Source organism: Triticum dicoccoides, chromosome 4A (genome assembly GCF_002162155.2).
Source record: "Triticum dicoccoides isolate Atlit2015 ecotype Zavitan chromosome 4A, WEW_v2.0, whole genome shotgun sequence".
Classification (NCBI taxonomy): Eukaryota; Viridiplantae; Streptophyta; class Magnoliopsida; order Poales; family Poaceae; genus Triticum; species Triticum dicoccoides.
This window is the reverse complement of record NC_041386.1, coordinates 120,236,152-120,260,550: the sequence shown is the minus strand read 5'-3', so window position 1 is coordinate 120,260,550 and position 24,399 is coordinate 120,236,152. Positions and strand designations below refer to the sequence as shown.

At 43.8% G+C, this 24,399-nt stretch overlaps 4 protein-coding genes across 10 annotated transcripts; 2 read left to right on the top strand and 2 right to left on the bottom strand.

The window, feature by feature from the left end:
• The first annotated feature begins 869 nt into the window (after positions 1-869).
• LOC119285348 (two-component response regulator-like PRR73) lies at positions 870-7,144 on the top strand. Of its 3 annotated transcripts, none has more exons than XM_037564599.1 (10): positions 870-1,052; positions 1,579-1,917; positions 2,224-2,302; positions 3,656-3,808; positions 3,928-4,061; positions 4,198-4,380; positions 4,758-4,938; positions 5,020-5,428; positions 5,510-6,290; positions 6,707-7,144. In XM_037564599.1, exons 2-10 carry the CDS (start codon positions 1,681-1,683, stop codon positions 6,815-6,817), a joined length of 2,268 nt encoding a protein of 755 aa, XP_037420496.1. In that variant the 5' UTR covers positions 870-1,052; positions 1,579-1,680; the 3' UTR covers positions 6,818-7,144. The 3 variants fall into 3 exon arrangements, with proteins under 3 accessions (XP_037420496.1, XP_037420495.1, XP_037420497.1); XM_037564598.1 differs by having other exon boundaries at positions 1,579-1,922; positions 2,229-2,302; XM_037564600.1 differs by lacking the exon at positions 870-1,052 and adding an exon at positions 2,501-2,918 and having other exon boundaries at positions 1,785-2,302.
• Positions 7,145-7,423: 279 nt separating this feature from the next.
• LOC119285347 (elongator complex protein 6-like) lies at positions 7,424-9,630 on the bottom strand. Its single transcript, XM_037564597.1, has 5 exons — positions 9,336-9,630; positions 8,599-8,665; positions 8,308-8,516; positions 8,076-8,222; positions 7,424-7,904 (listed from the first exon to the last, which is right to left on the bottom strand). Exons 1-5 carry the CDS (start codon positions 9,543-9,545, stop codon positions 7,779-7,781), a joined length of 759 nt encoding a protein of 252 aa, XP_037420494.1. The 5' UTR covers positions 9,546-9,630; the 3' UTR covers positions 7,424-7,778.
• A 273-nt stretch (positions 9,631-9,903) lies between these two features.
• Positions 9,904-14,089, top strand: LOC119288762 (serine/threonine-protein kinase PBL27-like). 2 transcript variants are annotated; one of them, XM_037568313.1, is made up of 6 exons: positions 9,904-10,157; positions 11,896-12,086; positions 12,368-12,554; positions 12,651-13,042; positions 13,079-13,153; positions 13,483-14,089. In XM_037568313.1, exons 1-6 carry the CDS (start codon positions 10,031-10,033, stop codon positions 13,732-13,734), a joined length of 1,224 nt encoding a protein of 407 aa, XP_037424210.1. In that variant the 5' UTR covers positions 9,904-10,030; the 3' UTR covers positions 13,735-14,089. The 2 variants fall into 2 exon arrangements, with proteins under 2 accessions (XP_037424210.1, XP_037424209.1); XM_037568312.1 differs by lacking the exon at positions 13,079-13,153.
• A 244-nt stretch (positions 14,090-14,333) lies between these two features.
• On the bottom strand, positions 14,334-24,079 carry LOC119285346 (ecotropic viral integration site 5 protein homolog). Of its 4 annotated transcripts, none has more exons than XM_037564595.1 (18): positions 23,741-24,079; positions 22,978-23,047; positions 21,870-22,889; positions 21,604-21,783; positions 21,393-21,506; positions 20,483-20,541; positions 20,299-20,365; positions 20,165-20,216; positions 19,862-19,954; positions 19,519-19,602; positions 18,995-19,404; positions 17,406-17,467; positions 16,728-16,797; positions 16,011-16,091; positions 15,803-15,904; positions 15,552-15,682; positions 15,136-15,244; positions 14,334-14,916 (listed from the first exon to the last, which is right to left on the bottom strand). In XM_037564595.1, the coding sequence occupies exons 1-18, from the start codon at positions 23,779-23,781 to the stop codon at positions 14,881-14,883; spliced, it is 2,781 nt and encodes a 926-aa protein (XP_037420492.1). In that variant the 5' UTR covers positions 23,782-24,079; the 3' UTR covers positions 14,334-14,880. The 4 variants fall into 4 exon arrangements, 3 of the variants coding, with proteins under 3 accessions (XP_037420492.1, XP_037420493.1, XP_037420491.1); XM_037564596.1 differs by lacking the exon at positions 23,741-24,079 and adding an exon at positions 23,213-23,674; XM_037564594.1 differs by lacking the exon at positions 23,741-24,079 and having other exon boundaries at positions 22,978-23,109.
• Positions 24,080-24,399: the final 320 nt, after the last annotated feature.

Here is a 24,399-nt window from a genome sequence, read left to right as displayed (position 1 = left end):
TATAAAATATACAAGATTGGTAATATAATATAATGAAACAATAAAAAATATAAATATGTTAAAGGCATATGAGGTCACTACTTATAGATTGTTTCTACGAGGGAATCACTACTTATAGATTAACAATTTACTATAAATGAAACTTAGCACAACACAACTAAATAACCGTAAACTAAGCCTCCGTCCCAAAACAAGTCTAGTGGTTATAGTCAAAAGATTTAAATTGAAACCACGACACTTATTTTAAAACCGACGGGTAATAGAAAAACAAGCTCAAAAGTGTGCGGCTCAGATTGATTAAGAAATAGCTTATTTTAGAAACAAGGAAAACATGCTTTTTTATGTATAAAAAAAAGGCGATTGGATGAGGTCTCAAAACGTGTGGATGAGACGAAGCGTTCCTGTTTTGAGCCAAAAAAACCGAAGCCAGAAAAGGTAAAACCGTACTCTAGTCCACAGATCACTCTCCAGCCTCCAATCCCATCCCTTTCCTTACCACAAAAAGAAAAAACAAAACCAGCCGTGCCTAAACGCCGTGAAGACGTGACAAAGCTACGCCGTGACGATCTTTCCTGCGGCGCACCTCGCGAGCCCACTGTCAACTACAGTAGCCGCCAACCCGACCTACCGAAGTGCGTCGCCCGGGCCACCCGGCAGCGCCCCGGCCGCGGCGGAGCCCCACGCCACGCTCCACGTGTCGGGGCTCCCCGGGGCGGATCTGACGGGCCGATGGAGCGCGCGGCTTTAGATTTCGTCGGATCCCGGCGGGTCGCGGGGCCCACCCGCTCCCTCCGGCCCTCCCCGTCTCCACTTGCTCCACGTCAGGGTCACCCCGTTATCTATTTCCCCCCTCTCCTCTCCCCCTCCTTCCTTCAGCACCACCACTTCTCCTCTCCCCCCAGACAGAGCCCAGGCTCAGTTTTACCTCTCGGCCGGTGGTCCTCGTAACACCCCGCCGCGTCGTGGGAAACATCCACGGCTACTTCCACGCGCGGGTCAAAGCTCGCGCGCCCACGCCCATGCCGCCACCGCCCGCGCCTCGACCCCCCACGGTGCGCGCCCTCTCGCCCTTCCCTCTGGCAACGCGAGCGCTCGTCTCTGCCCACCTTTTTGGGGGTTCGCTTTAGCTGATTTTGGGGCGGGGGTTTCACGACCTCCGAATCCGGTGGATCTCGGCCGCCCGCCGCCGGAATCCGGCACAGGTGGAGCGCCGTGAGGCGCTTTTTCAGAGATGCCTCGTCGGGGTTGAGTCGCGGTGGGAGTTTGACGCTTGGTTTACCTGTCTGGTCCTGTTGAAAGCTCGAGTACTGCTGATGCAGTCTAATTTCATCTCATCACCAAGACTATTTCCTCAGTCTTTTAAGCTCCTATAATCTCTAAATTGCGCTCATCTTTGCTATAGTAACTAGTAAGTACCAATTTTGTACGATAAATCCGTTCTCCAAACATTGGCATCGCGCGCCGACCCTTACCAATTTCGTACGGTGTGCGTGTCAATTGCCGACGAACTGCCCATAATTCGAAGCATTTCTCATGCTCGTGATAGATTCGACCTTGATCCATGCGTGCTTGTTGCAGATTCCACTAGTTGGATGCAGCATGCCCATATCTGAACCCAGCATAGGGCATGCTCCGTCGTTTGTCAACCGTCTCTAGTTGCAAACGCCACGGATCCAGCTGATGGTGAGCGCCGGTCAAGCTGGCGCGGACGGACCTTCCACCAGTGATATTAGGGGAACGGGAAACGGCGCCTTAGAGAATGGCCATGCCCTCAAGGCAAACGAGGACAAGGAATGGAGGGGCGGCAGCAAGGAAGAGGACTGGCCCAGCACGCACAGTGCGCCGCCAGGCTTGGACGAGCACAAGCAGCAGCAAGGCCGGGTCATCCGCTGGGAGAAGTTCCTGCCGGTGGAGACACTAAGGGCCTCTTTGATTCGCAGGATTGTCAAAATGAAGGAATAAGAAAAATTCGGGAATAGGATGGCATGTCCCATAGTATCCTACAGAATTTGAAAGAATGTTTGATAGCGCAGGAGAAACAAAGGAATTCTACAAAGAGGTTTGAGTGGATGTAAATTTTCCTCCAAAATGTAGTACAAATGGATCCTATGAAAAAATTCCTAAGGATGTCAATCCTACGAATCAAACGAGCATCACAGAAAAAATTCCTAAGGGTTCAAATCCTTCAAAAATCCTGTGCAATTCCTTTGAATCAAAGGAGCCCTAAGGGTCTTGCTGGTGGAGAACGATGACTGTACCCGACATGTTGTCCGTGCTCTGCTCCGTAAGTGTGGCTATGAAGGTAATGCCCTGCAAATTTAAACTCTAGTTTCAAGTAAATTATTAAATTCGATTTTGATCTTTTGTAGTTTGTAGGTCTGTTAGAGGCCAGAGTGTTCATGTTGTTGTATTTTGTTCTCTCTCTTTCGGTTTTAGATTTCACTTCGAGTTGATTTTGAACTGATAGTGCGACCATACATCTATCACAACATTTATACAGGGATACTGAGGCTGGAGGTTATCCTCCTTTTCCAAAAAAAAAAAGAACAAGGGGATACTGGAATTGCTTACTGTGGAAAAGGGGGAACTGAAATTGCTTGTTGTGAAAAAGAGTGCATCGCGCATGCTAAAATAAGAGCAATGATTTTGATGGCACATCCTAATTGATCATAGCTAAAGACGCCATGATGCCGACCTGTATTTAGAATATGAGATCTTCATTCAATTCCCCAGTCAGCAATTAGTTGATCTGGCTATTAGTTTTACTTCAGTGGAAGAAGGTGCCTGATGGTGAATGCTCCTGTCTTGGTGCATCAGTTGATGGGCATGGTCAATCTTGATCAGTCAGCATAGTTTTGTTAACTGTTAACATGGATGAATGTATAAATGGCCAGGAACTTTGTTAAAAAGATGCCAAGGTGAGCACCAACACCGAGAAAGAAAAATCAAATAGCCAACTTACATTTGGTCTTGCTGCTAATTGAAATCAGTGCAACTGAAGTGATTTTACAAGGCCTTACTTATCCCCACTCTCACGAGCTAGCTGAAGCTAGGAACTTTGCAAACTTGAGCCTAGTTATCTTTGAGTAGTTTCTTGCACTAAATTGGGTAACGGTTTTGCTAGGTCTCAGTCGACTGAGACTTGGTTATATCTCAGTCGATGCTATATTTGTTTGATCTTGCATGGAGATCTGTGCAAAAAATTTCTTTTTAGTTTATTCCTTTTTCTTCCTATATACTACTACCTCCGTTTCTAAATATAAGTCTTTTTCTTCCTATGTAGACATATTTTAGAGTGTAGATTCACCCATTTTGCTCCATATGTAGCCGTATTGGAATCTCTAAAAGGACTTATATTTAGGAACGGAGGGAGTATGTCACTTGACTGAAACTTGGTTAAGTCTTAGTCGAGTGAGACCTAGCCACACCCATATTGGGTAAATACAAACTTTATTCAAGTGTCATGGATCTTCCTAATGTAAATTGTATGTTTGATGTGTTTGTTAATTTGTTCAGTACATTATGTTATCTCCTATTAGAATTATGCCTTTCCTTTTATATTCAAAGGTGAAAGCTAAATCAATATTGCTTTTCTTTGAAACTGTTTCAATTACATCAGTCCATTGATTGTAAAATGCATATCTTTCCTTTGTAGTTATCGCTGCTGAGAATGGATTGCATGCATGGCAATATCTTGAAGATGTGCAAAACCGTATTGACCTTGTATTAACTGAGGTCGCCATGCCTTGTCTATGTCTACTCAGTAAGATCACGAGTCACAGTATTTGCAAGGGCATTCCTGTGATCAGTAAGTAGCTTTCCTGCTCAACCATATTGCTCCAACAGATTAATACGCTTATTTTGGTCCTTGTTAATTTTTTAGTTTAAATATTCTTAGCTTCTAAAGCTTATGTTGTTTCCGTGCAGTGATGTCTAAGAATGACTCGATGAGTACAGTCTTTAGGTGTCTATCAAAGGGAGCAGTTGACTTCTTAGTGAAGCCGATACGGAAGAATGAACTTAAGACCCTTTGGCAGCATATATGGAGGCGATGCCACAGTGTAAGTTGCTTGTTGTTGGTCTAGCTTATTTCATGTCGGAAAACCAAGCCCAAAAGTCACGAGGGCATAGTTTCTTTGACCTACCTATTTATCTTCTCTGATTATCACTCTGGAATTTGCCTTTTTCTGAATCTAGTCCAGTGGAAGTGAAAGTGGCATCCATACACAAAAATGTTCCAAGCCGAAGGCTGGTGATGAATATGAGAACAACAGTGGCGGCAGTCATGATGATGATGACGATGACGATGATGATGCTGATGACGACTTTAGTGTTGGGCCCAATGCTAGGGATGGCAGTGATAATGGCAGTGGCACTCAGGTACGTCGGTTACTTAAAATTGGAAGGTACTTCTTACTCATCAGAAGATTGCGATAGATGTAATATAAAGGGTATTAGTTGAATACTACTCAGAACAAATGTTTGACTCTTCCAAAATTAATAGGATTAATACCTCTGCTGGTTGAAAAGCTATGTGTTAAGTACAAGTTTTTCGTGCACATACTTTGTACTTCCTAGTAATTCACCCCAGATCAGATCCTAGACCGATTCACCGTGGGCATTTTAGACCTTCTAACGTCTCACCCTGAGTCCACCCTTAGAACTGAGTAACAAAATGATAGCGTTTGTGCTAATGTTTTTTAAGAAATCTCTTCTGGAAATCTATTCTCATGCCACCGATCTATATTAAAATGCAGAGTTCATGGACGAAGCGTGCTGTGGAGATTGATAGCCCACAACTTGTGTCTTCTGATCATCTAGCAGATTCACCTGATAGTACTTGTGCGCAAGTAATTCACCCCAGATCAGAGATAGGCAGCAATAGGTGGTTGCCGACTGCAAATAAAAGGAACATCAATAATCAAAAAGAAAATAATGGTATCTTATGCTAACAGTATCCTTTGTACAAAGTAAATACACCTTTTACTGTCTGTCAACCAACTGCCACTTCTTATGCAGATGACTCCATGGGGAAATACTTAGAAATAGGCGCTCCTAGAAATTCAAGTCTTGGGTATCAATCTTCTCCAAATGAGATGTCTGTTAATCCAACAGAAAAACAGCATGAGAATCTCACATGTCAAAACAAGTCAGTAAACAAAATAGTCATCGACAAACCAACTAGTCAAACTGCTGATTTGATTAGTTCAATAGCCAGAAACACAGAATCGAAACAGACTGCTAGAATCACTGATGCACCTGACTGCTCCTCCAAGATGCCAAACGGGAATGAAATGAAAAACGATTCTCCCATCAACATGCCATCCCAAGAGCTGGGTCTGAATATATCGGAAACAACTAGATGTGGAACTGAAATCCATGATGAACGAAGTATTCTGAAAAGATCAAATATCTCAGCATTCACCAGGTGCAAAGCATAACATCACTATAGTTACTAAGTTATGAACACAGTAATAAGTTGCGTACTAACTGTCCTTTATTTTGCAAGGTACCATACTCCCATGGCTTCCGATCAAGGTGGGGCAGCATTTCGGGGAAGCTGTTCACCTCAAGATAACAGCTCAGAGGCTGTGAAAACGAACTCCACCTGCAAGATGGAGTCAAATTCAGATGCTGCTCAAATAAAGCAGGGCTCAAATGGCAGTAGCAACAACAATGACATGGGCTCCAGTACCAAGAATGCCATCGCAAAGCCTTGTACAGACAGGGAGAGAGTTATGTCACCATCACTTGTTAAATCAAACCAGCAGACTTCAGCATTCCATCCGATGCAGCACCGAGTGTCACCAGCTGACGCAGCACGCAAGGACAAAGCTGCTGAAGAAATTGCCAATGCAGTGAAAGTGGGCCACTCAAGTGAGGCACAGCAAAGCTCTGTGCAGCATCACCATCATGCACACTATTACCGCCATGTTATGGCACAGCAACAGACATTAATTGACCGTGCATCAAACGCCCGGTGTGGTTCATCCAATGCGTCTGATTTACCCCTGGAAGGTCATGCTGCCAACTATGGTGTGAACGGGAGCGTCTCAGGCAGCAATAATGGAAGCAATACGCAAAACGGAAGTAGCTCCGCTCCCAATATTGCAAGGCCAAACCTGGACAGTGGTACCATGGACAAAACTGAGGCTGGCGGTGGCAACGGTAGTGGGAGCGGGCCGAGCGGTAGTGGCAATGACATGGTATGTCAGAATCAGCTCAGCCAACGAGAAGCTGCAGTGAACAAATTCAGGCAGAAGCGGAAAGAGAGGAACTTCGGGAAAAAGGTAAATCTATTTTCAGCTACATGCTTTCTAAAGCAGGGACTTAAAAAATTAGGCCCCTTCCAGTTTGATTTAGTATAGTATGAATGACCAGGAATGTTTTCCAAGTAGTTGGACGCAAACTAGAACCTACTTGGTTATTTATGTCATGACGATGATGAATATTAACTTCTTACTTCTGAAAGAGAGAAACGCTTAATTTTGTCAAAACAAAACAAAAAGAGAAAGAGCGAGAGAGAAACATGAGTTTTTATGTTGCTTCCAAAAATGTAATGGCAGGCCAGCAAACGGAATAGCGTAGCAGCATAGGCGTAGGAAATGTAATTGATAGTGCCTTGGGGAGTGCGATTTTATCTGCTGATGCATTGGACGTTTCTGATGGTTTGTATTGACGGCCTCATCTGCTTGGCTATTTTCAGGTGCGGTACCAAAGCAGGAAGAGACTTGCCGAGCAGCAGCCACGTGTCCGTGGGCAATTCGTCCGACAGTCTGGACAAGAAGATGACGCAGGCCAAGCAGCAGACAGATGACACGACCCTCCCTTCTGTAGCGAATGTTACTACATACGTACATAGGTTATTGACTCTCACATTAGAGTGCTCAACAAATAAAGACCCACCCGTATGATTATTGTCCCTGGCCGGCTGACTCCAGATAAAAAATTGTAATATCTAATCTATGTGGCCGTCCGTCGTAGTAAGCACCATGCATGTTACCCCTCGTTATGGTTTGCGATCTTCAGTTCTCTTGGAGAGATAGATATGCTTAGTCTTACTCAAGAAGAGTCTTAAGAAGGAGCAAGCCAGTAGCCAAGTTGTCACTCATATCTATCTATATACATAATGCATGTTAAATCATTCAACCTTGACCAAGCTGATATAACTGACAAGGTGGTGTTCTAAAGTCAAAAGGTTGCACTTCACTTCTACTCCCTCTGTAGAGAAATATAAGCTTGTTTAAATCACTAATACTCCCTCCGTTCCTAAATAATTGTCTTTCTAGAGATTTCAACAAGTGACTACATACGGAGCAAAATGAGTAAATCTACACTCTAAAACATGTCTATATACATTCGTATGTTGTAGTCCATTTGAGATGGTTAGAAAGACAATTATTTGAAAACGGAGGGAGTATAATGATTTAAACGATCATATATTTCTTTACGGAGGGAGTAATATGAGACCTTTTAGATCACAACTTTACAAAGGGAGTACTGATGTTTTGGCATTGCAGTTCCCCTAGCGTCTGCTCGAATACTCCATATCACAGGCTTACAATGTTGTGTACACCCCCTTTTCCAATGAATAAAGGCAACACAAACTTCCTAAAAAAAGGCAAAAAGAGATGCAACGATGCGAGTCCTGAACCAGGCAATGTTACTTTCCTTTCCATGATATTCCTTAAAACAGGGCAACTTCAACATAACGAGCGACGCATCAACTGGCATCACTGAAGTGATATCTGCTGTGCAGTTTTACTGTGGCCAAAGTTCTAATGTCTGCTCCCTGGGTAGAAGAAGTCTGCGCCGTTTTCCTTCACCTTAAAATGGAAGTTCCAAACTTTCTGCCCTTTCGCCGGCCTCTGCTCGATGAGCATTCCTTTGTTTACCACTGACAGCTGTTGACAAAAGAATGAAACGCTTGTCAACTGTAAATAAAATGGACGGTGCCAAGTGCCATCATTCACAATAAGACCAATGTTCGCTGGAGTAAATTCACAGCTATATATAGTGGCTCAAAAAATCAAACCAAGAACCGAAAGTATGCAGAGTGGTGATCAAGAACCGACCTGTCCATGAACATCAGCGGCTAAACCAGTGCTCAGAGGTGCTGCTTTAATCACAAGATCCGCAATATAGCGCAGATGTGCCAGAAGTCCCACACCATCCTCGCTTGAATAAATATCCTCATGAATAAGAACCACAAGCAAGCAATTCTGCCAAGACACAAGCAAGGTGTAAAAAAATGTGAATATGCTCTGAAGAAAGAGTACTGGCAGTGATTGGCAGATTCAGTTTTACCATCTCAGACGTAAGTGTCACACAATAATGCAAGAAGTCCAAGACATCATCTGCAGAACCATTGGCAGCAACTTCCAAGAGTGAAACATCATCTATCATAACCGTGAGCCGACCTGCATTTTCTCCAGCCCTGTATGTCTCCACCACTCTCTGAACAGCACTATACAGCTGAGCTAAGCTATCAGCAATGGCACCTCCCCTTGTTCCACCTGAGTAAAGAAGCATGCAAATCAGCGACTTGTTAACAATGATGCAGCATTTGGAGAAACAAGGTACTCAAAGATTGCTTGCCTGGGAACGCCTGCAAGTCAAAGAAATGAAGCCTCTCACTCTTCCTATGCATGGATAAGTTACAGCCCTGGAAAATTTCAGGAGACGAAGTCATAAGCCGTCCAACATTTAAACTAGGCCACAATACTGGTAGAAATCAAAAAATACACGTTTGCTGAATGGTCAGTCCAGCCTCCAGTGCAGCAATCAAAGTTAGATTTAACTTGTGCAAACTTGCTAAACCTTCTGGTTCTGGATGAGCTGGTTGTTGAAATACCGAAGTGTCACAGACATCGAGCTATTGCTGCCAGTTCACTCAGTACTGGCTTCCTGGCAACACAACTATACAGTTCTGACATCAAGCTTTATGCTTAAACCCAATGGTTCACTGCTATGATGGATGATGCTCGGCAACGGAGTTTGATTTACGACAGCAACTTCCGTTCCACATTCAGATTAGAGAAGGAATTTATCTACGAGTAGATTCTATACCCAGATCACCTTGTCAAATTTTCTGATGGGCTATCACCCATTTATTTACAGCTCAATACACTTTGATTTTGGCCCCATCGAGCCGATCAATCGATGCAAGTAAGCGCATGCTTACATAATTTCTCAACTAAGACATGGTACAGCTCTGCAGTACTCACCAAGTAACAAGTGTGTGTGAGACAGAGACCGTGGTTAGGTTATGGTAAGGGTGGTAGCAAGCACGGGAAGTGCTCGGGGAAATGCGGGTGAGCGGCCGGGGCGCTTACCATCTTGCGGAGGACGCGGTCGTAGTGCGAGAAGGGGTGCGCGAGGGCGAGGAGCGCCGCGCCACCGCCACCGCCCGCGGCGAGCGCGCGCTTGAGGAGGAGGTGGAGGACGAAGGCGGCGGGCGCCTCCACGCAGTCCTCCACCACCACCACCCGCGCGCCGGCGCACATGGCCTCGCCCAGCAGGTCCCCCCCGCCGTACTCCTCCATCTCCGCCTCGCCCAGCCCCCCCGGAAACCGCGACCAACAGACTGCGGCGGCGACGGCGGCGCAAGGAAGGACGTGCCTGAGCGAACTCACAGAGACCAAAGAGAAAAAAAGAAGAGTCCAAAGGAAGGCGTACTTGGAGGAAGTACGTAACGTAGGTCCGAAGGCGCGCCCGCCGTAGCGGAGAGTGCGCGTGCGTGTCCACGGAAGCAAAACGGTCACGCGGGGCGGGCGTGGCGTGGCGTGGCGTGGCGGAGGCAGCAGACGGCACCTGAGGACAGTGCGCGCATCCCTTCCGTCCTTCCTCGGAGTCGTGGACAAAAGGGAGGACGGAGTCGTCTCGTCTCGTCCGTTTCTCCCCCACATTCTTCCTGCGCTTGTCGTCCGTTCCAACCTCCGGCTCTCAAACCCTGCGCTGCGCACTTCCCTTCCACCATCCCTCACTCCCTCCCTCCCTCCACCACTGCATTCCGACGAGGCGGACGGCCATGGGGTGCTGCACCTCGTCGCAGAAGAAGGGCGCCGCGGCGGGGGACAGGAGGAAGGAGCCCGCCGAGAAGCCGTCCCAGATCGCGCCGGCCGCCTCGCCGTCGCCCACGCCCTCGCCATCAGCTGGTACGTGCGCGCGGCTTCTTCCTTCTTCCTCCTCTTCCTTTGCGGTGCGGGAATTCTTCTCCTCCTCCTTCTTCTCCCATGACGCCGGTGCGGCGCCGGTTCTTGGCCGTGTCTTCGCCGCGGCGGCCTGCTAGTTTGGCCCCGCCGCTCGACGTAGTCTCTTGGCATCGTGCGGTTGATCGGATTCTTGGTTCGTTTCTGACGTCGGTGGTCTATGAGCGAGGGTTCTTGCGCGGCTGATCCCGTGGTTTCTTTGGCGCTTCTTCCCTTGATGTCTGGTTCGTGAAATGTGTGCGGAATAGTGCCATGCCATGGGCGGCCGTGCCCGTCTTCGTTCCCAGAATTTGGGATGCCGCAATGCTTCCTCGTGATTTTTGGGTATTCTACGCGCAATCGTTCGAGTCGTTGCATTCTTGGGAATTAGGATTTCGTGCAAGTCCATTTCTTCGCGATTAAGTAATTGATTCCGCCAAGAAAGTGTGATTCTCGGCCCTGAAACCGCACAAGATTCACGCGTTCCTTTCTTTCTGCTTTGCATGTGCACATCTTTGGATATACTATCAAGAAATTGCTGCATCTTTGGACACTTCAATTCACTTTTTTACCAATCGGCTACTCCCACTGTTTCAACTTTCAAGTTTGCAGGGCAATGGAGAGATCTTGTTCGCTAATGTACCATGAAAAATATGTAGTACATCGAATATAGTTAATTTTAATAAATCAGGATAATAATTAGGGGCATTCTACTAGTCATTTAGTATCTCATTGGTCTGTGTGCAGGACAAGATATACTGGCGGTATACAGTATGTTTTCAACCGATTGAGTAATTAATTTCGCCATGAACTTGTGGTCCTAGGGGTTCTTCTTCTTTCTATAAAATACACGTCAGAGCACAGTCTTGAGGTCTTCTATATTTTTTTGAACATCGGTAGTCTTCTTCTATATTTAGAAGAAGATAACCAAAGTGGCCCAAAACCTACACAACCACCGTGGCGGTGGCGGTGGCGCCGACCAAAACAGTGCAAACGTCCAACTAACCTCCTAGAACAGAAAGTGTTGTTCTGGGTATTGAAACTGCACATTATTTTACTAGCTAGTGAGTAAATGTTCTCTGATTCTGGAAATTTTTATTTAGGAAGTAAATTAATGTTATTACGAGGGGGGACCACTGTGTCCCGATCGCGATGCTATGTGTGATGTATACATAATACATGTTCCCGGTCAAATTTCTGTCCCTTTTTCTTGCTATGGTTGGATTGGTGTGTTGGCCAAACCTGTATTTCGGTGATATAGATGAAAACTTAAGTGAGACACCAAAATAAAATTTTGAATATGTGCAGTACGATATGCCAAATGAAACAGGTTACATGTTGTTTATAGCTGCCCCTGTTTATTGTGCTTATTAATGAGGTACAACTGTATACATCTATGTGTTCCTAGTGTATTACTGGGTAACCCCATGCATCTATACTTTACTCAAAAACAAATAATTAGATGACATGATTGCTTCAACATGGATATTGTTGAGTAAAGAATTGTGTTATTTCTGTCATTTTGACTTTTCTGTTTACAATAAACCTTTTTGTTCTTGTATACTAATTGGAATTGTTCGGTTCCTTTTTGCTGATTCATAATTTCCCACATAAACGGGTGTTGTTTTGGATAATGGAAGTGTTTAGGCTTTTTCATGTGATTGCTGACAACTACAATGGTGGTGCATCTATTTTGTTTCTGCAGAGATGTCAAGATTAGAGGCCAGTCAGGGGGCCGTGCGCACTAAGTTGATCTCAAGCCCTGGTCTGCATACCAATCGCCTATCTTTCACCTACGAGGAGCTGAATGCGGCGACATTGGGCTTCCCACAAGATCACTTTCTAGGAGAGGGTGGGTTCGGAAAGGTTTATAAAGGTGTGCTGGACGGCAACGAGGTGAGTTCATCTGTTCTATGGGCAGTTCAATAATTGGAATTACAGATGTATTAAACACAAAAGATATTTTCTTGCTAAATTGTTAATCACATGAACGACAATGTGATGAGAAGTTAAACTGATGTGAGTTCAAGAATGGATCGCGGTAGCATTTTGTTTCGTATTTTTTAATGTTGTCGACGTTCTGTGCTATGGTTTACTGAGGTTGTTTTGTTATGAAAAGTGAGGCTTGTGAGAGGATATGGTGTACTATATGATTCGCTTGTATGTTGCTGCAACAGGTTGCTATAAAGATTCTCAACCCCAATGGATTGCAAGGGAACAGAGAGTTCTGCACAGAAGTTATGGTGTTGAGCAGGATGCATCACCCGAATCTCGTCAAGCTTGTTGGCTTCTGCACTGATGATGATCAGAGGCTTTTAGTCTATGAATACATGCCTCTGGGTTCATTGGAAACTCATATTTTTGGTATGTTACTAAACTACTATATATATATTTATATTGTTTGAAGAACAATCAGAAGCTTTTTTAATCAGAATTCGGTTTTGTTTTTTATCTTCCCAGATCTTCCCCCTAATAAGAAGCCTCTTGACTGGAATACAAGGATAAATATACTTGCTGGGGCAGCTCAAGGCCTGAAGCATTTGCATGTTAACTGCAACCCTCCTATCATAAACCGTGACGTGAAGTGTGCGAATATTTTGCTTGGTGAGGAATATCATCCAAAGCTGGCCGACTTTGGCTTGGCAAAGCTAGGTCCGACTGGCGACGATACTCATGTTTCAACTAGAGTGATGGGTACACCTGGGTATTGTGCGCCGGAGTATCTTGAGAGCGGTCAGTTGACTATCAAGTCAGATGTCTACAGCTTTGGTGTTGTCATACTGGAGGTAATCACAGGAAGAAAGGCTTTAGATCAGAGTCGAATCAAAGCTGAGCGTAGCCTTGCTGAATGGGTAAGCATCATTTCCTGCGTTTTTTTTCTTTTATAGAACTACTCCTTGCTTCCCCCCAATGCTATAATGGCTGTACCAAGGACAATATTGTGTTTACCTGGTATATCTTTGGTGAGTTCTGATTTCTATTTGCTTCTGAAAACTGGCAGAAGCATCATAAGTTTATTAGTAGTTTTTAACCATTTGATTACTATAGATTTGTTATCTTCTTTTATTACATTTGGTCTTGCCATTGCTGAGATAATATTCTTCTTGGCATTTCTCCATAATTCCTCATATGGAAGCCACAATAAGTTTGGCATACACTAGACAGAAACATATATAGTTTTTGTTTGCCCCTTTAATGTACATCTTAAGAACCCTTGTCTAAAAAGTAAAACGAGTTTCCCTTTCTACGATGAAGATTAATTGTTGCGACTCTTGTTGGTGTATAATTTCAGGCCACCCCTTTGATCAACCGGAGGGATTTTGCAATGTTGGCAGATCCAGCACTTGGCAATCAGTACAGCATGACATCATTGTACCAAGTCCTTTCCGTTGCTCGAATGTGCCTGAATACAACAGCCAGCCAGAGACCTCAGATTACAGACGTAGCTGCCGCTCTCGCTCACATCTCAAAGTCCAGAAGAACGCGGCGACCAGCCCACCAGCAGTCAGCAGCTCAAGTTCACCAACCCGGGGAAGATATATAAGAGGAACTAGTAGTATATCATAGTCATGGGGACACCAGTGCAAAGCAATGTAGTGTTTGTGGCTTTGATATGATGATGATGATATCGTGATCAAGAATAGGCTCTACTCCCCATTCCGATATGGCCAAATTGCTGGAGGGGGGAAGTTTTGTTTGTAGAAGCTAAATAGATAGAGTAGAGTAGGTGCAAATATCCATGTGTCCCTTGTTAAGGGCCTGAGGTTTGTCATATGTGGTTTTGGGAACATAGCTTCATAGTAGTTGAAGATACCTCCATGACGCTTAATCTTCGCTTCCTCCTCTTGTTGACATGTTGCTGATGGTTTTCAGCCCGTACCTAAAAGTGTTGATGGTTTTGTTGAGGTTGTGCTCCACAAATTTTGGTTCAATCTCTTCCTTTTTTTCATTTCTAACACAAAAATCTAGGTCATTGCATATTTTTCACTATGTAGTGTTTACTCCTATTTTATCTGCCATTTTTCAGGTGATTATTATCCAACTGTTCCTGACTCTTGTACCAGGCAGTTGCATGTCCTGCGACTGAATGCTATGGGCATGACAGGTCACAAAATGTAAACGAACACAAATATAGATGCCATATTTTACTAAATAGTGAATGATCATTCCCGGCAATAATCAACAGATACTTTGTCTTTTACACTAAGCAACATATGACAAGAATATGTTGCGCATCGAAAGAACAAATAAGACACTGGAACATCATTTCCTTTACAGTGCTTTTGCAAAACTCTTTCAACAAGAGAAACAAAACATGCTCTTCCCCAGTATAACCCTATGACATCCTCACAAACTAACCTAACAACACAGGGGGTTTCGTGTGTGTTTTTTCTTTCTCCTAACCGTAACACTAAATATTGACAATCTTAATGAAACTAATCGGAGAAGAAAGTTTACATGGATGCCTTGCAAAGTGAGACCTACCAACATAACTCCATCTGACCATTGAACCCAATATGATACAAAGTACAATTTCAGCAAAACTTCATGGGAAACATAAGTTGATTCTTCCTGCCAACAAAAAATAGCTGGTTTCTATGGATTCTTCTGGCGATCGGGCAACCCAATCACTCATGGATATCAAGATCCTTGCTGGCACCGACGATTTTCTACCTGATTCCACAGGAGTTTAGCCTTCATTCGTTTCAGTGGGATTCGACTTTCCCTGATAAAAGTAATTCGAAAATTAATGAACCAACAGCACCTTGGTTTTTTATCATCTTTCTAGCTAGAAGAACCATTGGGATTGTCATGATTTCAAAATGCTATGTGAATATATTGCTCTAACTGCTCCTTTTCTCCAAGGATTACATAGAGAGGTTGGTCCTTCTGTATAGATAAACAAACTATTGTATCCTAGGGCACTGCACATTTTACGACGTACCTTGCTCTTTTCTAGCCATCCAAGCCCCCTAGAAAGTAAGCCCACTTTCTTGTTAGGTGTATCTTGATTTGGTTCTTGATTTATCTTCCCAAGGTCTGCATGCGGTGACCTACAAAAGAATCCAGTAAAATGAAATGTTACCATGTGAACATAGACTTGCAGAATTAAATATTAAAAATCAGTGAGAAATATCAGCAATAACCACAATATCTGCTGACAGAGAACGCGACAATGAGAAAACAAAAGAAACCAACTAAAGCACAAGCTATTAAGATACATACAATGAGCTGAAAAGCAAATTAGTCGTGCTCGTTGCCCAGTGTAAAAGTTCACAACTGTATTTCGAAAAGAGCACAGCAATAATACTAGGTAATACTAGGAGGGTGAAAGATTTCAGCTAAGTAACCAAAACATACTTTGGGGCGAACGTTTGGATGGCTTTAACCTGCCCGGCCTGGTACTGCTTTGTAGCTTCCAACATAGTTTCTGCCATCACAGCTCTCTTCTCCATTTGTGAAAGCGCTATCAAAACTGCTTCATACTTCTCCTGCATATACAAGGTATGAAACCTTATGCATCTCACCTTCCCCGACAGTATAAGTTGTACAAGTAGAAGGAAAAACAGCACTTCCAGAAAACAGCTTTAAAAAGCGGCTCCAAGGTTAACCTGGATCAAATGAGCAGCATATTTTTGTTCAGCAGCATCTCGCTCAGCAGCTATGCGGGCATCTTCTGTCACTTTCTGCTCCTGCTCCATTCTTAACAAAATCTGCATGGGCAAGTAAATGTGTGTACTTTTTAAGCAAGAAGACAGAACAAAATACTTCAAAGTTGAGAGTGTTATGCAATCTAAAGCCAAGGCACTAAAACAGCACCTCAAGCATTGCCTTTTCTTGTTCTTGCTTATCTTCGAAAGTTCTTCGGAATTCAGATACCTCTGCCTCCAAGTTCTCAACCTGAGAATCTTCTCTAAGTCAAGAACATATAGATCAAAATTTAAGAAAGAAGGGAAAAGGGACCAAAGGACTTAAAGTACATCATTACTGTGATAATCTTAAAGTGACTCTTTATTTAGAAACAAATACAGACATAAAGTACAAGGCGCGTGCTCTCTGATTTTGCTGACCATGTGGCAACTCAGGAATTGCAAAATGACAGTGTCTTTGACTCTACTAATCCTAATGTTGCCATGCTGGTTGAGGAAATCATCGTCGAAGCCAAGCTATAGATGCTCACTGGAGGGAAAGAGCTGCGTCAGCTGCCACTGCACACACGGCGGCCTGACGTTTGATCAGCTGTACAGCTCTTTCCCTTTTTGGTGTGTTTTTGCCTTGTTTTGTTCTGGCTTTAGCCCTTAGCCTTTCAGTTTATTGCTCTTCACATTTTTTGTTGCTTTGGCTGTAAGACCCACACCATCTCACTATCTCAGTGCCTCTTCTAATACGGAAGACATGAATTTTGATGCATGTTTAGGAAAAAATCCTAACATAAATATGCAAGGGATCTTTTTAACCCAAAAAAGGACGGGGAGTTTGAACTGCCATAAATTTGTGCTGTCCTATGGAAAGAAGTTAGTCAGATAACATCATTACCGTAGCACTCAGCGTACGTCTATTGTCTTGCGTGACCATCTCCATTAAAGCAGTTTCTAACTCCTCGGCCCTGTGATTATCAAGAAATATAAGCCAAGCTTTATGGACATGTGTTGAGAGGCCAAGTAAGCAAAATGTTACAGTACAAAATTAAGCCATATGGCCCAACTTACAATCACAAACAAGATGAGAATATACACGAATTTAAGGATTAATACCAATTCCAGATGCAGATTTAGATAAGACTTTTATAGTGAAACCGACGAACAGGTTTCAAGAAATTTGGTCACACAAAGTAAATATCTTCTGACTTATCATGAAGACGTGAAGGAGATAGGGAGCACAGTGTCCCTTTGAATAATACCTTTTCCCCTGAATACTGTAGCTAAACTCGGATGTATGAACAGAGCCAGTAGACAATTTGTTATTCAAACCAAAAAGTTCTTTTTGTTTGCTATTTTTAATATATGTTGAATACCAAAAGGTACTTTTGTTTTAACTATCACTCAGAACATTGAAAGGACATGCATTTTTCCTTATATTTAACTGAAGAACTTATACCAGCATCGTAGCATAACAGGAAAATGAAATTTATACTGATGCTGCCTTAAAGTGAGCACATATTACAAGTCTTAAGGGAACAAATGAAATCAGAACCAGAACAGAAGTAACATGAACCTGAGTTCAGCTGATCTTTTCTCCTCAAGCAGTTTGCACAGCTCAACCTTTAGCCATGTTACCTGTGTGAAAGCAATGCAACGTGTATTCAAAATTCCAGATTGGCAAAAGAAATCAGATTATTAAGCTCAACGAAAGCTAAATTATACAGAAAAAGAACCATCAAGCGTGGCCAAAAATCAGTTTGGTTTCATGCCTGGGAGGTCGACCAGGAAGCCATTTTCTTGGTACGACAACTTATGGAGAGATACAGGGAGCAAAGGATAGAATTGCGTATAGTGTCCATTGGCTTGGAGAAGGTTTATGATAAGATACCGCAGAATGTCATGTGGTGGGCCTTGGACAAACACAAAGTCCCAACAAAGTACATTACCCTCAGCAAGGACATGTATGATAATGTTGTGACAAATGTTTGAACAAGTGATGGCGACACTGATTACTTCCCGATTAAAATATGACTGCAGGGTCAGCTTTGAGCCCTTATCTTTTTGCTTTGGTGATGGATGAGGTCACAAGGGATATAAGGAGATATACCATGGTGTATGCTCTTTGCGGATGATGTGGTGCTAGTCGATGATAGTCGGACGGGGGCTAATAGGAAGTTAGAGCTATCGAGACAAACCTTGAAATCAAAAGGTTTTAGGCTTAATAGAACTAAAGCTGAGTACATGAGGTGCGGTTTCAGTACTACTAAGCACGAGGAGGAGGTTAGCCTTGATGGGCAGGTGGTACCTCAGAAGGATACCTTTCAATATTTGGGGTCAATGCTGCAGAAGGATGGTGATATCGATGAAGATGTGAGCCATCGAATCAAAACCAGATGGATAAGTGGCGCGAAGCTTTTGGCGTTCACTGTGACAACTGACAAGAGAGTGCTACAAAAGCTAAAAGGCAGGTTCTATAGGCCGGCGATTCGACCCACAATGTTGTATGACGCTGAGTGTTAGCCAGCTAAAAGACGATATGTTCAGCAGTTAGGTGTAACCGAGATGTGCATGTTGAGATGGATGTGTGTCCACACAAGGAAGGATCAGGTCTGAAATGATGATATACGGGATAGAGTTGGGGTAGCCCCGATTGAAGAGAAACTTGTCCAACATCGTCTGAGATGGTTTGGGCATATTCAGCGCAGCCTCCAGAAGCTCCAGTGCATAGCGGACGGCTAAAGCGTGCTGATAATGTCAAGAGAGGTCGGGGTAGACCAAACTTGACATGGGAGGAGTCCGTAAAGAGAGATCTGAAGGACTGGAATATCACTAAAGAACTAGCCATGGACAGGGGTGCGTGCAAGTTAGCTATCCACGTGCCAGAACCATGAGTTGGTTTCTAGACCTTATGGGTTTCAGCTCTAACCTACCTACCCCAACTTGTTTGGGACTAAAGGCTTTGTTGTTGTTGTTGAAAAAAGAACCATTAAATTATACAAAAAGATCATCACAGAGAACTGTTACGAATCACCAAAATTTAACCATCAAAGTGACAAATAAACTTGGATGCATATAATACACGCATCTTCATTACATTCTTTTAGGGAAACAACCATCTCATACAGGAAAAAATGGAAATCAGTAGAAGAGGATCTTTTTTACCTGATCTTGAAGATCAATGCCCTCATCCAACTCATTTTCTAATGCTGAACCAGTAAGGTAGCTCCCCAGGTTTGTTGACCCAGAGTCCCCATTCACTTGCAAACCATCTGCCCCTTCCTTGGAATCAACTTGTGGGCACACAGATGAGGGGTCATGTTTAAAGCTATATAATTTAGTTGCTAACCCCTTCTTATCTTTCCAGGATTTACGGTCTTTTGATCTTTCCTCCATAGCCGCTATAATCTCTGGCCTGTGCTTTTCTCTTAGCTCTTGCAATCCCATTTCTTTGACTGACTGAAAACCCATACAAGCTGTCAATACAAGTTGGCTGCTGTCAAAGGTAGAGCCAGCAAGAGACTGCAGTAACGTAATTGCATCTCCAGCATCCTTTGTGGTCACCAAGGCAGGCCCTAAAAGTTAACATAAAAGATATAGTGTTGGGTAGACATCAAAGTTTAGTCAAATGAACAAACAATAGGACATAGTAACATTTTCAGATTAATCCAAAAACAGATAACTAGTACCATATAAGTCCAGCAAAGCAAGGGTTGTCCGGAACAACATTGTACGATTTCCTTCAAAAAGGATCACATCCCAAACACGAAGAACTAAAAGACAGGAAAAGTTCCAATCAGGTATAGTTAAATCATTAATCTGTTCGAACATATATACAAATATAAGGATTATGTAACACATAAAAAAACTAGTGTGGTTTTTTTCAATATCCTAACAAATTTTCTTGAGATGCTAAGTAATTTAAGGGGCTCTAAATAATCAAATATTACAGGAGCAAGCTAGAGAAAAATGTTCGTAATTGTATATTGTCATATCTTCATGAAAGCACAAAGATATTGTATAAAACCTGACCACTTTCCCATGGAAGCATGTTGATGAAAATTGAAAGAAACCATGGTCCAGTCACCCATGTCACCTGAACTCCCAAGATATCTGTATGTTTGGCTGAAAGAGAGTTGCAACCAATGTGAGTGCAAAGTGATAACCACCATCAAACGCTCTCAAGGAAATAAATCATTGTGCCTTCAGACAAATCTAAGCTATGTCAGCTCCTGATTTCAACTGAATGTGAGTCATATCCACATGCGTCATTTTTTTAGTAATACTGTGAATGTAAAAATACATAGGTATCAGTAATATCACTGGAATACAGACCCAATTTTGGGAACCTTTCTCGTACAACGTCCTCAAGAACAAGTTGGTCAACCTGTGAATGAAGCGGCAACATTATACAACTGTTCGCGGCATACAAAACATGCATGAATAAATCGTCAAAAAATCAGAAGTACCTGTGATTCAATCATTTCCTCAGTGTAGTAACCCTCAAAGTACTCATCAACGACCCCCACCAGAGCCCTAAAATACAAAAAAAAAAAGAAAAAGAAATTGTAGAACTGGAGCTAGCTTACGATCTTGAACCATAAAATTATCATTCATCAGATGTAGCTTTCAAAAGAAAAGGCACAGTCCTACCAGAATGCATTCTCTTCAGGCATGAACAATAAAAATAGCCCGGCAAAAAAGTTCATGGCCTACAAGAAAAAACAAAGATGTAAGATAAAATACTACCATCGTTATCTCAAATTAAAAGTACAAAGCAGATTTTAGGAACATAGGCTCATACAAACCCCTTCACAGGTCTGCACACGATGCAAATAAATAAATAAAATCATAACACTAATTTAGGCACATGTAGAAAAATCATGACAAAGTATAATGTTATGCATACTGTACAAACAAAGCAAGAGATAATAAGTTATATAACAAAGCGATGTTCATATCTTTTGTTTCCTTGCACTACACACATGATAGTATTTTTCTACACTACCATGATTGTTTTTTAGATTTTTTAAGATGTCTAGGCGTACAAACTCATGGATGGTTGCAAATGGGCTAGATTCATACTATTAGACTTTCCCCTTAAATATATAAAGTACAGATGTTTCTAAAACCGATGCAGGGTATGTGGAAAGCAAGATAAATGTAGCCTAAGTAGTGAATTGAACATGTGAAAACTTTCCTGACCTCGTAAAGCTAGAAAATGATGAAATTGCATATATGAAATTAAGGATAGGCCTCATTGATCTCAACCATGTATATTACTTATTACAGTTGAGAAGATCAAAATTTGTTCATCAGAACTGATTGTAAAGTTCATAATTTCAAAGTAGACAGTGGATGATAGATTATAAATCTCTTCTATTTTTATTTTTATTTTTGAAATGTCATCGACTATAAGATGGCAACAAATTCTTAGCTAGAACTAACCTTTGAAAAATGGCGTTCTTTCATAGTTCACTTAAAAAGGGTTACAAAAAATATTTACAGTTATAGGTTACAAAAAGGAAGGTCAAAATCCAAAAATCTTCAATGAGCAAATCACCTGGCAGTATCCAACAGATGGATTGTGCCTTGCGTATGCTGTTAATAACCGCCTCAAGGCATTTCTCCCGTCCTCATCTAATGCAGGGTGTCCTGGAAATGTTCGAGGCAAATCCTGTAATGATAACAGAAAAAAAATCAAGTGTTTAGAAACACTAGAACTTGTTAACCAAGGGCACACTTCCACTTAGTTTGAACTGTTAGTGAACAACCTTCTCTATCTGCCCTTTCCACTTCTCAGGCTTGGAATCCTTTTTTGGTGAACTTTTCTGTTCATTCACCACTTGGTCCTTAAGGTCCTTTTCATCCAATACATCTGTCCTTTCATCTAGCAATTTGTTGTAATACCCAGTGATTTTCCGAGCGCCAACACCCACAAATGCTTGCCACATCTGCAAGGAAACAAACCAAATGTAATTGTAAAGGTATATCTCATAGACGACAGAAAAGCAAGGTGCAATTCTGGTTGCAGCTGCACCTCTCCTCTAAGAGCGATTGGCACACCTCCACGAACCAAGCTCTCCAGTTCCTCCCTCCAAGGAAAATAAGACCCTCCATTGTCTCCCTCCAATGTAACACTCGTTGGATCACCAGGTGCCCCGTCCTGTGACCGATCTGCCTTCTCTGCATCATGTGACTCCTCTGCTGAATTCCCTTCATGAGTTTCTTCTACTGCCCTGTCTTCTTCAATTGACGCAAGCTGTGTTGCAACCTTTCCAGATATGGCATTTGCAGTATCATTTCTTTTGATGACCCGAGAGCTCATCATTTTCTCAATGATGCTGAGTGATGCCCTCACCCGCCGCCAGGACTCGACTTTTATAGGCTCCAATTCATCCAACAACCCCTTATCAAAGGGGATCTCTTCAAACCTTTTGAAGTTGTCATTTTTCACTTCTCCCAGTTCTTTCAACCCTCCATTTTGATCTTTAAATTCTTGAGAGCCCCCATTTATAACTTTTATTTCTTCAGAGCCTTCATTTATTTCCTTCAATTTTTCCGAGGCTTTGTTCAGCGTTACACAGTCTGCAGTACTCTCCTCTTTCAGTTTTTCTGAGTTGCCGGTGACATCTTCGAAATCCTCTGGCTTGCCTTTAGCTTCTATGGATTCATCATTCTCACCAACTTCATCTACGCATTCTATTTTGATGTTCCTCTCTTCGGCTTCACCTTCTTCTTCTTCATCATCACAATCCGCCCCTCTGCTACTGCTGTCCTCTTTTGGGGTTTCCAAGTTGCTAGTGACACCCTTAATATCTCCTGGCTCACCATTTACTTCTCTGAGTTCCTCGTTGCCGTCAGCTTCCTTCAAATATTCCAAATTTTTGTCAGTATCTGTATTTTCGGCTTCATGGTGCTCTTCTTTGACGCTCTTTTCTGCACTTTCAGCATCCCCCGCAGCAGCGGCATGAATGCTGGGTGTGCTGGGCAAATCCGCAGATTCAGCCAATCTGTCCAAGAAGTCCTTCCATCGATGTGTTCTCTCATCTTCCTCTTCCTAGCGACCAACCCACAGAAAGATGAGAAGTTTCCATCAGTAAATAAACAAGAGAAAGGAAGAGAACATTTGCAGTCTGACAAATTACCTTGTAAATCTTGGCATACTCGCGGAAACGCTGCAGATGCTGCGGCCGCACCGCGAATCCATAAGCGTCCCTGCGCCAAACCTCAACAACATCAGCCACAATGCCCAGAGACGACAACCCCGGCCACCGCATTACCCCCAACACCAATCCTGACCCGGACCAAATCTAGAAAAGACGACGAGGAGAGGGAAGAGGCAAAGAAATGGAAATGAGGGCTGGCATTTATGGGCTTTACCGGTACTCGGCGTCCATGGGGATCAACGCGCATTAAAGAAGAAGCGACAGGGCGACCTGGGCAGCGCACGCCATGGATTGACCAAAGCCATAAACCCTAGGCCGGCCGCGCCCCGAGATCCGCGCACATGGGAAGCAATGCGAGGGAAAAAAATCAAATTGAGGTGAGGAGGTCGTGGGCGGGGTGGGGGGCGAAGAATCACGAACGGCGGCGGGATCGCGGTGAGATGGGAGGGGAGCCGCGCGCGAGCCCGCCCGTTAATTGCACCCCCTCCACGCCCCCCGATGCCCGGACGCGAGGCAGAGAGGGAGGGGAAAATAGAAGAAGATGGATTCACCGCAGATCGTGGGAATGGAAGGGGGAAAAAAACTCGTTTTGCGTGGAGGCGGGAGCTCCGGAGCACGTGGCGCGCGGCACGACGATGTCGGCGGAGCGGGCGGGCGGGCGAGCGCCATCGGTTCCCTCTGGTTGGTGGACGGTGCATGGCTCCGTTGCTTGGTTGATTTGCTGCTGGCGGCACTGACTCACCTCTTGTGGTCGAAATCGAAGTCGAAGGGCGTGGCGCCCATGGTGGCGCGGGCGGCCCGGCGGCGGCGCGCGCCGTGGCCGTGGCCGGTCGTCGGGGCGCAGCTGTCCGTCGTCGTGGTCTCAGTTTGACTCGTACTAAGCAGCTCCCGCGCCGCGAGGGAGGACGAGGAGGGGATCAGGATGATTAAATCCGGCTGGGTTTGACCCGGATTTTGAATGATGGAGATTTCGTGAACGAGAAAAGGAGAGGCTTTTTCTGTAGTCCAACACAAGCTTCTCCGCTGATCAATCGCGCCATCATTCAGGGTGCGTGGTTCATTGGTTGGTGTTGTGCACTGGACTGTGTATGTATCTTTGATTGAAACTAAATTAAAAGGGGAGGATCGCGTAGTGCGCACTTAATTATGTGGTGGTGTCGCCCTCTCTGTGCTCCCCTCGTGCCATGGCAGGCCAAGTTTGACCTCGTCCGTTTGCCGGTTCGGTGAAGAGAGGACCGGACGTGGTCCCAGGCAGCAGGCAGCGAGGGGAATCGGATCATCTCAAAGCATCTAGGAGTACAACTGAGCCTGTCAAACCGGCCTCAAAATGCCCGGGCGGTACGTTCGGTCACTCACCGATTATGATTTTTGATCTAGACGAACGTCTCAAACATGTTTCAA

Excerpts from the sequence above, each read along its gene's own strand:
- LOC119285347 (XM_037564597.1), bottom strand. The coding sequence starts at position 9,545 with ATGGAGGAGTACGGCGGGGGGGACCTGCTGGGCGAGGCCATGTGCGCC. Across the intron at positions 8,223-8,307 it reads TGACACTTACGTCTGAGATG|AATTGCTTGCTTGTGGTTCT; the intron begins GTAAAACTGAAT and ends GTGTCTTGGCAG. Across the intron at positions 7,905-8,075 it reads CCGCTGATGTTCATGGACAG|CTGTCAGTGGTAAACAAAGG; the intron begins GTCGGTTCTTGA and ends TTTTGTCAACAG.
- LOC119285346 (XM_037564594.1), bottom strand. The coding sequence starts at position 23,109 with ATGCGGTGGCCGGGGTTGTCGTCTCTGGGCATTGTGGCTGATGTTGTT. Across the intron at positions 20,366-20,482 it reads CCTGAAGAGAATGCATTCTG|GGCTCTGGTGGGGGTCGTTG; the intron begins GTAGGACTGTGC and ends TTTGTATTTTAG. Across the intron at positions 15,905-16,010 it reads AAGAAAAGGCAATGCTTGAG|ATTTTGTTAAGAATGGAGCA; the intron begins GTGCTGTTTTAG and ends TTGCCCATGCAG.
- LOC119288762 (XM_037568313.1), top strand. The coding sequence starts at position 10,031 with ATGGGGTGCTGCACCTCGTCGCAGAAGAAGGGCGCCGCGGCGGGGGAC. Across the intron at positions 10,158-11,895 it reads CACGCCCTCGCCATCAGCTG|AGATGTCAAGATTAGAGGCC; the intron begins GTACGTGCGCGC and ends TTGTTTCTGCAG. Across the intron at positions 13,154-13,482 it reads GTTTACCTGGTATATCTTTG|GCCACCCCTTTGATCAACCG; the intron begins GTGAGTTCTGAT and ends GTATAATTTCAG.
- LOC119285348 (XM_037564599.1), top strand. The coding sequence starts at position 1,681 with ATGGTGAGCGCCGGTCAAGCTGGCGCGGACGGACCTTCCACCAGTGAT. Across the intron at positions 3,809-3,927 it reads CAAGGGCATTCCTGTGATCA|TGATGTCTAAGAATGACTCG; the intron begins GTAAGTAGCTTT and ends GTTTCCGTGCAG. Across the intron at positions 5,429-5,509 it reads AATATCTCAGCATTCACCAG|GTACCATACTCCCATGGCTT; the intron begins GTGCAAAGCATA and ends TTATTTTGCAAG.